At 35.5% G+C, this 15349-nt stretch overlaps 1 protein-coding gene across 1 annotated transcript in view; it reads right to left on the reverse strand.

Annotated features, from left to right (window-relative positions):
* Window positions 1-15349, reverse strand: part of LOC136029512 (lysosomal-trafficking regulator-like) — a gene marked incomplete in the record, with an annotated part of 247841 nt that overhangs the window by 222857 nt on the left and 9635 nt on the right. Inside the window, 1 exon segment of the mRNA XM_065707957.1 lies at window positions 3745-5849. Within this exon segment, the coding sequence (XP_065564029.1) occupies window positions 3745-5849 (2105 nt within the window).

The raw sequence follows: 15349 nt of genomic DNA on the forward strand, positions 1-15349 counted from the left end.
GTAAGTGAAGCTGTCCTTTTGATCGATCTTTTCGTTACCCAACCTTAATTCCTTCTCTTCACCTTCGCTTGTTCCTAGTCTAAACAGTAATTTCTAAACCTATTCTTGCACCTTGAACTCGCAAAACCTCTAAAAATTCATTCATTTTGCAAACATTTTTTATCTCGGACGCCCAAAATAGCGTAATCTAAATCTAAGAAAGTGTTTCTCCCCCATTTGATTCCCTGCTCTCCCAATGGCTTTACTGTGCTCCTTAGGACAGAGTCTATCAAAATTATCCACATAAATGGGTACAGAACACAATACAATGAGAGGACCTTCTCTAAAGCTCTTCTATCAGCTGAATCAAACGCTTGCTTATAATCTATAAAACTTAGAATTAAAGGCGTTTAATGACTCGGGAATTTTTCAATTATTAATCTAATAGTGAAAAATTATTCAACACGTCCTCTAACCTTCCTAAAACCATACTGCTCTTCTCTTAAGGCTTTATCTATAGTATCTCTAAGTCTAAGAAGCATCATCATGCCTAGTAATTTGCTTCCTATAAAAAAAAACAAGCTAATGCCACTATAATTACTAGACTCATTTTTATCGCCTTCCTTACAGAGGGTTTTAATTATTATGCATCTTTATAATTCTGTAATAAATGGTACGTCAACAGTTCAATCTTTACTCAAACTTTCTTAATAATATACAGTTAATGAATATAACCCTACATACTCAAGGGGGGGATCCTCCACTGAAATAAGCCGAAAAGATCACTGACAAAAATAAAAATAGTAACCTAAAAATGCACTTGCTTCGTTTACTGATCTCCTCCTCTATGGTCCTTGCATCAATGGCTATGAGGATTATGAGACTTCCTGTCTAGAATATTTTTGGATTTCAGAATAACTTTTTTTTCACTCGCCATTAGTAACAGCTAAGCTGTACAATATACTATAATGTAGACTATAGTATACTATACTATATTATAACTATACTGCAGAGGGTATAGTATAACTGTAGCATCTAATTTCAATTAAAAGTAATGATTATCATTTGTTTCAAGATTTATGTTCCCTGTGCAACATGCAATTTTGCGACAAGCCAACCGCTGTATCTTACAGCAAGAGGACAAGTTACTAGCATCATTGAATTCTTTAGTTTCAGATCCATCTATTCACCAAGCCAGAAGTAGAACAATATTGAGACTTTTTACTTTGAGAATGAACAAATTTTCTTAAAAAACCGAAAATGCATCTACTTTTCCACGTTCTCAATCCAAAATGCAAAGCAAATTCAAAAATGTTGGATTCAAATACGTTGGATATTAAAGATGATATACCTTATGTTGAACTACAGCAAACTTGTATTACAATCAAATTCACATTTTAACTGATTATGCATTCTGCCACATCCAGAAGTTTGCATAATTCAATATCACTAATTCTGAATCTCAGATTTTATTTAGAAAAAGTCTTTCAATTACCTAATTTTTTTCAAACTCAATGAAAATAAATTGAATTAATAACTCGGTGAACTGTGCACTCGTTTACACTTCTCTGATGCTTTTCTTCTTTTTGTTTAATTCCCCCTTCCATTAAATTAACTGCTGATAGTGTTGTATTTCGTACATTGTGCATTTTATGGGCATCTAAACCTTATATTAAAATGTTTTCTCTTTTAACATCTCCATTTATGAACGTCTGTTCGTACCCAGTGACTGGATATAATAAGAATTATCATATCCACTTGTCTCACATTGGCTTTTGCAATCTAAATCTAGATAATATTTTGAGCCGGAGGCAGTATCAAACCATTTTTAAAATGATAACTTTTGTGGACACACTTTTACACAACAAACTTTTTCTGTTCCTCATTTAGGCTACCTATAATCTTAATTTATTTCTTCAGGCATTCTTACCATAAATTTACTCATTGCCACTAAATGTTTCGTCATCGAAAAGTCGTATCTCCATAACTGTAAATTTCAGGAGAGCAAAAAAAAACTCACAACTTTTTATTTCCCCTCCGATAACCCTGAACCAAAAACGAATTGATATGTAAAATCGATACACATTAATCCGTTTCTGTTTTACGGTTGTCGGAGGGGAAATAAAAAAGTTGTGAGGTTTTTTTGCTCTTCTGAAAATTTCCGATTAGGGATATACGACCTTTTAAAACCCGACTGACGATTTGCAAATTTCAATTTCATACGTTAACGTTTAGGTAAATGCACAGTTTCCGTATTTGAAGGGAATTGTCAAGATCCCACAAAGAAGCAGGAAATAAAAATGAAGAATGTCAATAGACACTAGAAATTCCTTTATTCATACCACGACAAAAACGCACATGGATAAGTTAGCAAGCAAACATTATTGCCCAGTCTAAAAAAAAGAGAAATTTATCTGCTATTCGCTAAAAAATATTGTATACGTTTTCTTATTGTGTCCAAAGATCTTGTATTACAATGCTCCGAGAGCGATTAAAATTACATATTACAACGCGCATAAAAAAAACAATTCTAAATGGATTGAGGATGCAATTATGACAGCGGGAACGGTTATTGTCAAGATCACCACACTTACAAAAATAATTGATTTTTTTACCCACTATAATTATAATAAAGTCAAGTAAAAAAAAGAAAACACATAGATACAAAAGAAGCGCATTTAAAACAATATTAAATATAAGAAAAACAATGCAAGTCAAAACAATCGCACGAGTCAAATAATAATCAATTATGCTGTATATCATCGAGAGCGTTGGTGAGATACAACCAACTAATAGCTAATCTTAAAACAATGATGTGATGCAATAGATACCCAGATGGGAGATCAGATTAGTTAAGTTGGTTTCGTGATGCCCACTAAAGATTACTTTTTTTTTTAAGGCAAGTGATTTTGCAACATTATAGAGAATGCAACGAACCAATAGAATTAAAACAAAGTGACGATTTTTATGTGAAGTTTGGTGGGTGCACCCTTTTTTGCCTCAAAGTAGCACCCTGTTCTGTCTCAAAGAGGTGAAGTGACACCCTGTTTCGTGTCGATTTAGCGTTATCACGTGTCTGTAATATTCTAATGTTTTGTTTTTGTATCCCATCCACTTGATCAAAAACAATCTTCTCTATCATAATTAATTAATAATAATTAATTAATAATTAATTAATTAATTTCGCTTCATTATCTATCACATTGTTTAGCCTACATTAAAGAAAAATTGTGATAGAAAGTGAACACTAAAAACTGAATACTACTTTATTTCTCAACAGAATAAAAAAAAAAAATCCGGAAAATAATGTATAGCATATTTAAACATTGGCCAAGAAGGGATGGGGGGTTCAAAAGTATTCTTGGATTTTCACTTCTTATACCTCCCTTCGTTAAAATCCTCTATACCCCCCACCCCCAAATGAACTTGTGTACCCCTATGCCAAATAAAAGTGTTCGTTTTATTAAACAAACAAAGGCGGATCCGCTCATAAAATACCACAAAAATAGAAGTCTGCAAAAAAAAATGAGAAAATCAACTTTGGAATCACCAAACTAGAGCTAGCTTTTTGACTCCCTACAAGGAATCTGCAGTAACTTACATTTTATATTTCTTTCAAACAATTAGTAGACTATTTTGAAACAGGAACATGTGACTTTTTTTTCTCTTTTCAGCAAATCGGAAAAAATTCTAAATAACCAACAAGAAGTGAAAAATTACATACTGTTCTTATTGAGCAAAAGGTCTTGCAGGCCATCTACTTACCGATCAGAAGGTAGAATAGCAGATTCAGTGGCTGAATCTTCCTCTGGAATAGCACCAAATTTGACTCTAATTTTATTCTCTTGCTTTTCATAATCAGAATTATAGCCAATATCTTCAGATCCTACCTTCAGTCGATCTCCACTTAATTCATAGTAAAATATTGAAATATCTTCGTGCTCAAAAGCCTCAATTAATTTTGTAAAGTGAAAATCAGATATTGCCAACAGCAGCTCAGTATAGGGTTTGGAACTATTTTCAAAATCTACGTTTTTCACTTCTAACAGCGTTGCCAAATGTAAAATTCGTGCACAGCTTTTACTGAATTGGGGCCTTAAAAGTAGATCACAAATTCGGTTGAATATATGCGAGTCAATTTCCTCACTTTGAATAATGTCGTAATTTAGGGCAACGGCAAGGATGCGAAGAAGCAACTCCAAAATGGACTCGTACTTCCCTGAGTTCACATATAATGTTTTAAAGTATGACAAAGATGGTAGGATTACGCGAAGGATTAGACCCTGTTTTGCCCCTTGTGTGGCCTCTTGTGAAAACTGCTTTAGATGCTCTAGAACGGCCAAAAGTAATGAGTCATTGGATTCTAGGATTAAATCATAGTACGATTGAAAGAAAGAAAATCTTTCTGCAAACGAAACCTTTTTCTCACTTGCTTCAGATTCATGGATAGGGGTGATAAGTCCACCATTAACTTTGCAGGAAATACAAGTCTGATTCGCATCACAGCATAAACCAGTTTCACGTGCAAGAAACAGAAGAAATCGGAAGTAACCAAATCCTTCGGGTTTAGCCTCACGAATCTTTTTCATTACGTTTTCAAACACCGTTTTCGTTTCAAGACAACAGCAAAGGCCACAGCTCCTCAATGCGTTCAAAACTTTCCCTCCCCATTTTTCATCACATTTATCAAAGACAGACAGGAGGGCAGTGGCACACCAGGAGATAACGCATGAATTAGCATTTCCAAGCTTGAGCGCACGTATCTGCTGTCCAAAGATATCGTGATGATGACTAGACAAGATCGGACAATTTTTATGCAAGCTCTTGGGGCAAAGTTGAGAATGAACAAAATTGTCTCTGTATTTTTTCAAGGCACTGATAAAGTTTGAAGAAGCCTTAAGCAGCCGATCAAACGAAACGGCGTTTTGTTCCATATAATCTGCTTTTAAAAGACGCTCAAGGACATCCATACTTCTGGGAAAAATATCGTGAACTAAATCAACAAATTTTCTAATATTTCCACCGGCATATTTTGAATTGATTATCTTTTCTAGCATCAAAAACAAACCTATAATATAATCAGAAGCGAAAATCTGTAATTTTTCAATTACCACTGGTTGTCCTCTATCACAAACTGTATCAACAACTAGATCTTTAAAATTAAGCTCTTCAAGAAACTCTGTCACTTGAAAGACCATATCTATTTGCTTCTGCAGTATTCCGCTCGCATACACACATTCGAAAATATCCGAATTATGGCACAACATGTCGCAACAAGCATAAAAAAGCTTTAGAAGTTTAATATGAAGATTGCAAGATCCTTCGGAAGCATTTTGAAACTCCCATAAGAGAAGCTGAGAAGAAGAAAAATTTAAACATAGCAAAGGCAAATTGTAATTCTTCACTTTTTTCTGCTTCTCATTCATTATTGCCACAATGGAGGCTTCGAGCAGAATATCGCACATCTCATACGCTGATATCTCTTCATTTAAGACAGCGTTGCCTCTCGTTGCGGCAACACTACTAAGATTCATATCTTCATTTTCTGAATCAGATAAACTATCTTCGCTTTTCATATTCCTGTTAAAGTATTCAAAATCACGTCTATCAAAACGTATTCTTAAATTCGACTTTTTTGTATTTGTTCCTTCACTATCAGATGAGTTGTCTCGCTCTTTTTCGCGTGATTTTCGTATACGCTGCTGACGCTGTCTTATTTTCTTCGGAGACTGAAAACATGTTTCAATTTTGCCGAAGGTCACAAGTGGTAGATGCGGATTCACCAAGCTATGACTTGGTCCAATTTTTGATAGACAAATTGGAAATAAAGATGAGATTACATTGCAGAGTTCCGTTACGCATACAAATCCCTGAAAAAAAACAAGGATATAAAAGCTTTTAAATTCGAAAAGAACTCATTCGATTAGAAACAGTCAAATGTGATTGGAGGGCGAAAGCATCCCTGCCACGCCCACCATTTCCCAAAAAACATCAAATCAAAATTTTGAGATCGCCATTTAGTTCAATGTAGTTGAGAGGTCCGGAAATTATTTCTTTGAGGTTGACAACACCTCCACAGCTCTCAGGGCAAGGGTGTAAGTTATACCCTGGGGACAAATAAGGTTTTTATAACCCCCCCCAACACCCACCATTTCCTCAAACACATCAAATCAAAATTTTGAGATAGCCATTTTGTTCAATGTAATTGAAAGTTCGGAAATTATGTCTTTGAGGATGACAACACCCCCACAGCCCTCAGGGCAAGGGTGTAAGGTATACCTTGGGGCAAATAAGGTTTTTATGAAAAGGGTTGTCGCATAAATTTCGGAGGGGCTCACAAGATTTGTAATTAGAAGTCCTAGTGCCCTTTTTATGATTCAAAGTGATAGGACGGCGGATACCCTCCCCACCTTGTATTTTCACAAAATGCATCTGATAGAAATTTTGAGATGCCCATTCGTTGTCGTAGAAACTTCAAAAAAGACTCATTCGATTGGAAATTGAAATGGCCTTTTTTAACAGTCAAAAGTAATTGTAGAGCAACAAGTTTCCCAAACCCCTCCCCCCCCCCCCACGCCGATCAATTCCCAGAACACACCTAATCAAGACTTTGAGATAATCGTTTTGTTCAGCGTAGTTGAAAGGTCTGGGGATATTATCTCTTTGAGGATGATACACACACACACCTCCAGAGCCCTCAGCGCAAGGGTTATAAGTTTTGCCCCAAGGGCATATAAGGTTTTATGGAAAGGATGGTCGTATAAACTCCGAAAGGGGTCTTTGGATTGGAAATCAGATATTATAGTTCCCTTTTTAAAAGTCAAAGTGACCTGGAGCAGCCGCCCCCTCCCCCTACATCGTTTTTTCAACGAATGTATCCAATGAAATTTTGAGATAACCATTTGTTCAAAAATAGTCCAAAGATCATATAACAAGGCCTTTGGGGTTGACAGAATCCCCCAGAGTCTGGTGGTAAGGGTTGTAAGTTATACCCCATGGGCATATGAAGTTTATATGGAAGGGGGTGGTCGTGTGAACTTTAGAAGAGACTCATTTCATTTGAAATACATAGTTCTGGTTCGCTTTTGAGAGTCAAACATGATGGATGAAAGTTCTTCAAAAAGCCGAAGCGTTTTGTTTTTAGTTTTTTTTTTCTTTTTATCTTGTGCTTAGGACGCCTAGTTTAGATACAGGCGAAATATCTGCGTTATTTTAAGTTTTTCGTCTCTTTTCTCTCGACTGGTCGTAGTCTCGTTTGAAGTTTTTTTTTTTTTGTTGAGTTTAAACATGATGAAGACCAATTAGCCCCCCTCCCTAACATTCTCTTTTCCCAATAATGAGAATTTGAGATAGCCATTTTGTCACCAGTCCAAAATTAATATAACAATTTCTTTAGGATGCACACAATCCCCCAGAGCCCAAGGGAAAGGGTTGCAAGTTATGCCCAGGGCATATAAGGTTTTTATGGAACGAGAAGTTGTATAAACTTTGGATCGGATGGAGCTCATTTCATTGGAAGTCGGAAAGTTTAGTGCCCTTTTTAAGACTCAAAAGCGAACGGAGGGAAGTCACCCCCAGGCCTATCATTCCCCAAAACATATCCGGTCGAAAATTTAATAGAGCTATTTTGTTCAGCATTGTTGAAGGGTTCAGTAATTTTGTCTTTGGGGATGTTAACCTACTCACAGTCCTCAGGACAAGGGTTGTAAGTTAGGCAATTTCTTCATTGTTTGCACATATTTTATATTATTGAGAAAGATATGCATGTTTGAACTTTACTTTCCAAAAAAAACAAAATGTATTCAGGTGAGCCTTTCAGAGAATGTTGAGAGGACCGTTAAACTAAATCAAATCACGTTATGTGTATGCGGATTGTCAAAGGGTGCAAAACAGGAATAACCGAGTATATCAATTCTGAAAATTCAGGAAATGATGAGGAAGATGATCAGAAAGGCAAAATTTGCATGCTACAAATTCTACTACAACTACCACAACAATCCATTTACAGCATTCAGGGTAAATTTGAACTAAATCAAAAGATGCTATGTGCAACCATAATGTCAAAATAGCGTATCTTAAGAATTTATTATGGGTATTAAGTTGAAACTTTCAGAGAATGCTTCAGGGGGAAGATCATCTCGCCAAAAGGCAATATGTACACATTACTGTTAATACTACTGCTACTGCTGCATTTACTACTACTACTACTTCTGTTGCGACTACTTGTAGGGCTAAGAACATTGAGATGAAAATTTCAAGAAGTATATGAACATAAGGTTATCATAAGGACATATCAGCAACGACTAATTGTAACAAGTTCAAATTTCCAGGACTTGGTGAGGGGATGTTCAACTGATCAAAAGGCAATAGGTTAATACTACTGCTGCTAGTAGTAATACCGCTATTCAACCCTATTACTAGCAATATCAATACTACTACTGTGAGTACTATTACAACTATGCCTAAGGGCACGAAGATGAAATTTTCAAGAAATTTCGATGGGGGAAGACGAAACGAATCAGAACACACCCTCTGTATGCAGGTTGTCAAAAAGGTGAAACAGCAATATCTACGAACAGTTTGGTGTGTGAAGTTGAAACTAACAGGGCTTGTTGTGAGGGATGTTGAACTAACCAAAAGAAAATATTTGCATCCTAATGCTAATACTTTTACTCATACTACTGTTACTATAGTTACTACTTCCATTTCTACTACTGCTACTAAAGCTTAGGCTAATACAGTTAATACTACAGCTACTACTGCTGCTATTAAAACTAAGGATATTAGGACAAAAAAATTAGGATATATAAAAACTGACGGGAACTAAATCGACACACACCACGCCCACGCAGTTTGTCAAGCTAATGACGCTAAAGTCATTAAGATGAAACTTTTAGGGGACGTTTAGGAGTTTCAATTAAAGAAAAAAACTGTGTGCATGCAGGTTTTCAAAGGGGCATATAAGTAGTATCATAGGCAGCATCACTCTATAACAGCTAGAAATATCACTGAAACTTTTAAAGAAGCTAATTCAATTCACAATTCAAAGTTATGGTGCCCTTTTTAAGAATAACAAGAGATTGCAGGGCAAGCAGCCCTTCTCTCAAGGTCATTCACTTTCCAAACGAATCTATTCAAAATTTTTAGACAGTCATTTTGTTCAGCATAGCAGAAAAGTCCAGCAACTATATCTTTGGTGATATTAGGTATGTCCCATTATTGGCACATTATGCTTAAAACTAAATGTTGTTTTAAATAAACCAAAAGACATTGTGTTTACGGTTGCCAATAAGACACCTCAGCAAAAAATAGAGAACGAATGGGGGTATTAGGTTGAAACTTTTGGGGATACTAATATTACTATTTCTATTTTTGCAATTTAAATAAATCAAAAGAGTGTAAGTGTATCCAGGTTGTTAAAGAACATAAATAGAATCTTCTGGGAACGATATTAAGTTTTATTTTCCAAGTAATTTTCAGAAGCTATAAAATTAAATTAAAAAATATTGTTTGGTCAGGATTAAAAATTGTTGAGAAAGTTTCTCCAACATTCAAATAGCAACCTACACAATGGATTCTTACAGAAAATAACTGAAAAAAAATAAAATATTACTTTTTCCATGAAAAGGACTATATCAATAGAAAAACAGAAATAAATTAAAAATCTCCTTCCACAAAATAAGTTTGTCAAAGAAAAGTAAAGAGCTCCATTTAGCCGAGAATGGGCAAAAATAGCCAAATAATCTTCCACGCTTAAAACTGCCACAGATCACTATCAATAAATAAATGAAACACAAAACGAACAAAAATTACCATAAATAGCCGGATCAAGCTCAAAACGAGCAAAAACTACAAGTAAGGAGCGACATTAAAACTTAAAACGAACAGAAATTATTCCGTATATGAAACGGGTTGTCCCCTCCGCAACGCCTGGCTCTTTACGCTAAAGTTTGACTCTTTGTCACAACTCTACTCTTTAAAACAATATAAAAAACTTTAGCGTAAAGAGCGAGGCGTTACGGAGGGGACAACCCCTTTAATAGACGGAATCATTTCTGTTCGTTTTAAGTTTTAATGTCGCTCCTTACTTGCAGTTAAAAAAAAAACTTGATTTTTTTATTTGATTTCTGAACGTTTTTTAATTAGTGCATGTTTAGATTTTGGCTCACCGCACTTGAATAATTAAAACAAAATTTGCATATCAATTTTTTTGCTAAATGGCTTCCTCATAGTTTTGATCGGACGAATTTGATAAAAAAAAAAAAAGGGGGGAGAGGATGCCTAGGTGCTCTCTAAAAAATGCACCTAGATTTTCTAGGCTTGTTTATTTGTATATTTTTATTACGTATATGAGGGGGTTTGCCCCCTCGTCAATACCTTGATCTTTAAATTAAAGCTTGAATTTTGTCCCAATTTTTTAAGAATGACCCCTGAATCACAAAGGACGTAGAATAAATAGTTGAAATTATTAAAAATACTTTAGCATAAAGAGTGAGGTACTGTGGAGGAGACGAACTCCGTTATATACGGAATATTTTACGTTCGTTTTAAGTTTTAATGCTTAAATTTTAAGTTAAAAAATGTTACTTATTTTCTCATTGTTTTTTTTCTTTAATAATAATAGAAAATCCTGCACCCCCTTCATGGATATTCTCTTCCCTCATGATAAACTCCTCATGGGAAAATACTCCCACGTAACCCCCTCCCTGACCCACCCCAACCCCAACGCAAAAAAGTCCCCCTGAAAACGTCTGTACACTCCATAATAGCCATTACTACATATAAACAATCAAAGTTTATCACTTGCAGTCCCTCCCCCGGGGAATGTGGGGGATTAAGTCGTCCCCAAAGACATGGTTACTAGGTTTTCGACTAAGCTGAACAGAATGGCTATCTCAAAATTTTGATCCAGTGACTTTGGGGGGAAATGTGCGTGGGAGGGGGCCTAGGTACCCTCCAATTTTTTGGTCACTTAAAAAGGGCACTAGAACTTTTAATTTTCGTTAGAATGAGCCCTCCGGCGACATTCTAGGACCACTGGTTCGATACTATCACCCCTGGAAGAAAAAAGAAACACGAATCCGTGATCTGTCTTCTGGCAAAAAATACAAAATTCCACATTTTTGTAGATAGGAGCTTGAAACTTCTACAGTCGGGTTTTCTAATACGCTGAATCTGATGGTCTGATTTTCGTTAAGATTCTATGAATTTTAGGGGGTGTTTCCCCTATTTTCTAAAATAAGGCAATTTTTCTCAGGCTCGTAACTTTTGATGGATAAGACTAAACTTGATGAAGCTTTTTGAGAAGGCACGGGGGCTATCAGCCCTAGACATAATACTTTTTGCTCGTTTTTGAGTTTGACTCGGCTATTTATTGTAATTTCTGTTCGTTTTGAGTATGATTTATTTATTGATAATGATTTGTGGTAGTTTTACGCTTGGAAGATTATTTGACTGTATGTAGTAACGCAGCCGATTTGTGGAGGGCATCCAAACCCCATCCTGTGTCTTTTTTTCAAACCCCACCAGTTAACGTCCAAAGTCAAAAGGTCCAATAAATGTGCCTGGGGAAATTACACAAACACCCACAGTCCCTGAGGCAAGAACGTGGAGGGATCTTTCTACGGGAAGCAAATTTCCATGAAGGGGTGCAGGATTTTCTAGCATTGTTTAAAAGAACAATAAGAAAATAAATAAAGAAAAATAGGTTTTTTCAACTGGAAGTAAGGAGCAGCATTAAAACTTAAAACGAATAGAAATTACTACGTATACAACGGCGTTTGTCTCCCCCCTCAATACCTCGCTCTTTATTCTAAAGTATTTTCAGTAATTTCGACTATTTATTCTACGCCCTTTGTGATTCAGGGGTCATTCTTAAAGATTTGAGACAAAATTCAAGCTTTAGTGTAAAGAGCAAGGTATTATCGAGGGGGCGAACCCCCTCATATATGTAACAAAAATATACAAATATAGAAGTTCGCTACGTAAATTAATTCGTAAGTTACGAATATTTATTACTAACAAAAACGTTCGTAAAAAAAATTTAAAGTTTCAGTTGCATTTTTAAGTAGCCAAAAATTGAAGGGCAACTAGGCCTCCTCCCTCACCCCTTTTTTTATCAAAACCGTCCGATCAAAGAACTATGAGAAAGACATTTAGATAAAAAAAATATTATGCAAATTTCGCTTTAATTATTCATGTGCGGTGAGCCAAGATCAAAACATACATTTAATTCAAAAACTTAATGAGCAAATTGTATGATTAAATTTAATGAGCAGCAATAACCACAAATACGACTAATGCTAGCGCTCTAAGCCTTCTAAAGGTCATATCGTCTTTTGCACTTTACTGAAAACAATTTCATTTGATTACTGTGTTTTTAATTATCATAACACTAACGACAACAGAAAAAAAAGATATCTTGATTAGCCATCTAATGATAGCGAATGAACAGGGAAGTACAGCGAACGATCTGAAAGATATTGCTCGAAATAAAACCAATCAGGGACAAAAAAACTTTTAGGCCCATTTTTGGGCCTCCTATCTTCCCCTAAACAAAGAATATGATTCTCTAGTCCCAGAAAATGATCTCCCAAGGAAAAATCCATGAAAGTTAAAACGGCAACTATGATGGTCCTTGTCCCAGGGGCAGTGGGTTCTCATGTTATCCCCAAAAACATATTTGTTGGACATTTTGACTATTATGAACAAAATGGCTACCTCAAAATCTTGATTCGATGTCTTTGAAGGTTAAGGGACAGGGTTAGCAAAAAGGTGAAGTCAGCTCACTTTATACTCTTAAAAAAGGCACAATAATGTTCAATTTTCGAACAAATCGAATGAGCCACCTCCGAAGCTTCTAAGATCACACATTCCATCCGAATTTGATAGGAGACAAACACACTGAAGCCATATGGCTATTTGTTTAGGCAGCACTAATGTACAGCCTATAGTTTTGCCGTCCTAAAGACTAAAAACTAGACTTGTAAATTGATATTTTGTTACACCCTCCCCTTCCACACAGGTCGGATCACTTGTAGACATTGAAAAGGTGATAGTAAAGCTATGAGCCAAGCTCGTAGTTCACATTAAGTTTGGCTAGGATCTGACTTCCCCTTCTAATGCATATACTTTTTGACCAGGTTTCAGGTATCTCTTTCCCCTCCCCCAACAAAGTTTTTCCAGTAAGAAAATATTAGCTCTAATTCTATCTTTGAAGAGGATTTTGTGTACAGAGAACTGTACGTTCTTGGGTGCTGTAGAAGCACTCAAGAGTTCTTGGGAGCTGTAGAAGCTTTAAGATACCCTGCTTCCAGACCATTTTGAAGGTTACTACCAAGTTACCACTTTCCTAGCAGAGATAATAAGAGAATCATTTGCAGTACCTTGGCTTATTATGAAGTAATGTTATCTCTAAAGATTTGTATTAACTGACCATGCTTTAAGTTTAGGATAATTGCTTATTGTAATTTCTTGTTGTTTAAGGTTTAATTCTTTTTTATTCACAGTATTCCATACTGAATTTTTTATACGCTTACGTAATTTCAAAAAATTCCAATAAAATAAAAACAGGATTTAAAAAAGGAATAGGGGAATTCCGTATTGACTCTGTCAGTACTATTTCCAGGAAAATTCACTCCGTGGTGAATACCATCTTAAAAGTGACCACTCTCGTCGATATCAAGCGATTGTTTCAAAGCAGTAAAAACATCACGATTTCAAGTTACAAATAGTTTTCCATGATAAACTACAACATCAAAAATTTGATAAACAACATTTGTAATATTTAAATATAATAAATATTAGAATAGAATATAATAATTATACTGTAATTTGTAATATTTTTAATCCCCGATAATTCGCTCTATTGATCCCAGTGCAAGTGAAGAGCCGAAATGCATGGGTTCTGATCACCTGCCCATTAGAATATCTTTAAATTGTTAAAAAAGAAAAAAAATACTATATTGACCATTGGGAGGCTTTAGGAGTAAGATACTCGATAAAAGGTTAAAAAATAGAGATCCACTGAGGCTACAATGTCAGGAAGAGAATAATGTCAGGAGATGAATTTCAGTCAGATTTAGAGAAGGGAGAAATGTTAGCAAATGAAGGAAAAATAGAACAGGCGTTAAACGTATTAGGCGACGGCTTGTATGAAATAGGTATTACTCCGTTTCAGGGAAATTGCGGAAGTTAATTTTTATTTCGATGGTGGATGTGCGGGGGCAACATCAGGGTTGTGGCAAACATTGGATTTACTGAGACAATGTTCAGGGGAATGTTTCCATAACATGTATAAAAGCCAAAGAAGAGAGTATAAGAAACTGTTGAAGATGAAGAAGCACAAATTTCAGGAAGAGGAGGTGGAGAGAGTGAAAAAGGAATTTAGAAATGGTAACAAAAATGAGTTTTGGAAAATAATGAAAAATCGGTTACAAACTCTTATGACAAGACTAGCACCCCATCGGTGGAAACTTACCAAATTTCAATGAAAGCAAGATGATAGGAAGAGAGGAAATGTGTAGTCTGAGTTGGTCGATGATAGACGAGAACCTGGTAGAATTCCCTCTAAGGCAAGAAAATTATAAACTAGTTCAGCCTTTCACAAGTAAAGAAATATGGAATTCGCTAAAACATGAGAGGAAACCCAGCTCCAGGAGTGGATGGCATCCCAACAAGGTTCCTCAAGTGGTCTAAGGTAAATATGTTGTCTTTGTTATCAAAGTTATTTTCGAGTGGCCTTAGTAAGTTGCTTTGGCATCAACAGTGGAATAGTTTTACCACTTTTCAAAAAAGAAGACTTCGTCTCGCACAAGTGTTATCGATGCATCCACTCAGCAAATCTCATAATCTAACTTCCGCTTCTTTGATGTGGTCGCTATAACACGTAAGTACCCTATAATATATTTTTTGCTCTTATTGAAAGATACATTAGCGTCTCATCATGAATGTGCGCAAGTATTTTTTTTATATGTGAAAGCGCAGGTTCTAAATAATCCTTTAAAAAAAACTGACTTTTGTTAATATTACAGTGATTTACGGAGAAAAAATGAGTAAATTTCTAGGTTCATTGGAATTATTTTGTAAAGTGTAAGTGACTAGATTAGATATTCGGCTAAAAGAAACAATGAAGTTAATAAAAATTCAGACTGGATTCCGAGAGCACTATAGTTCAGGGGCTCAACATTTACCTTGTGTGGGTTTATAGAAAACATACAGAGAAAAGGAATGGTAGGCTCAATGCAGCTTTTTTGGATAAAAGATGTGCGTTCGATAAAGTTTCACGTGATTTGCTTGCAAAAGGGCTTATAAGTTTAGGGCTGCCAAAACGTTTCGAAAGTCTGGTTGTTAAAATGTATTTCATTGTTAA

The sequence above is a fragment of the Artemia franciscana genome, chromosome 7 (genome assembly GCF_032884065.1).
Source record: "Artemia franciscana chromosome 7, ASM3288406v1, whole genome shotgun sequence".
NCBI lineage: Eukaryota > Metazoa > Arthropoda > Branchiopoda > Anostraca > Artemiidae > Artemia > Artemia franciscana.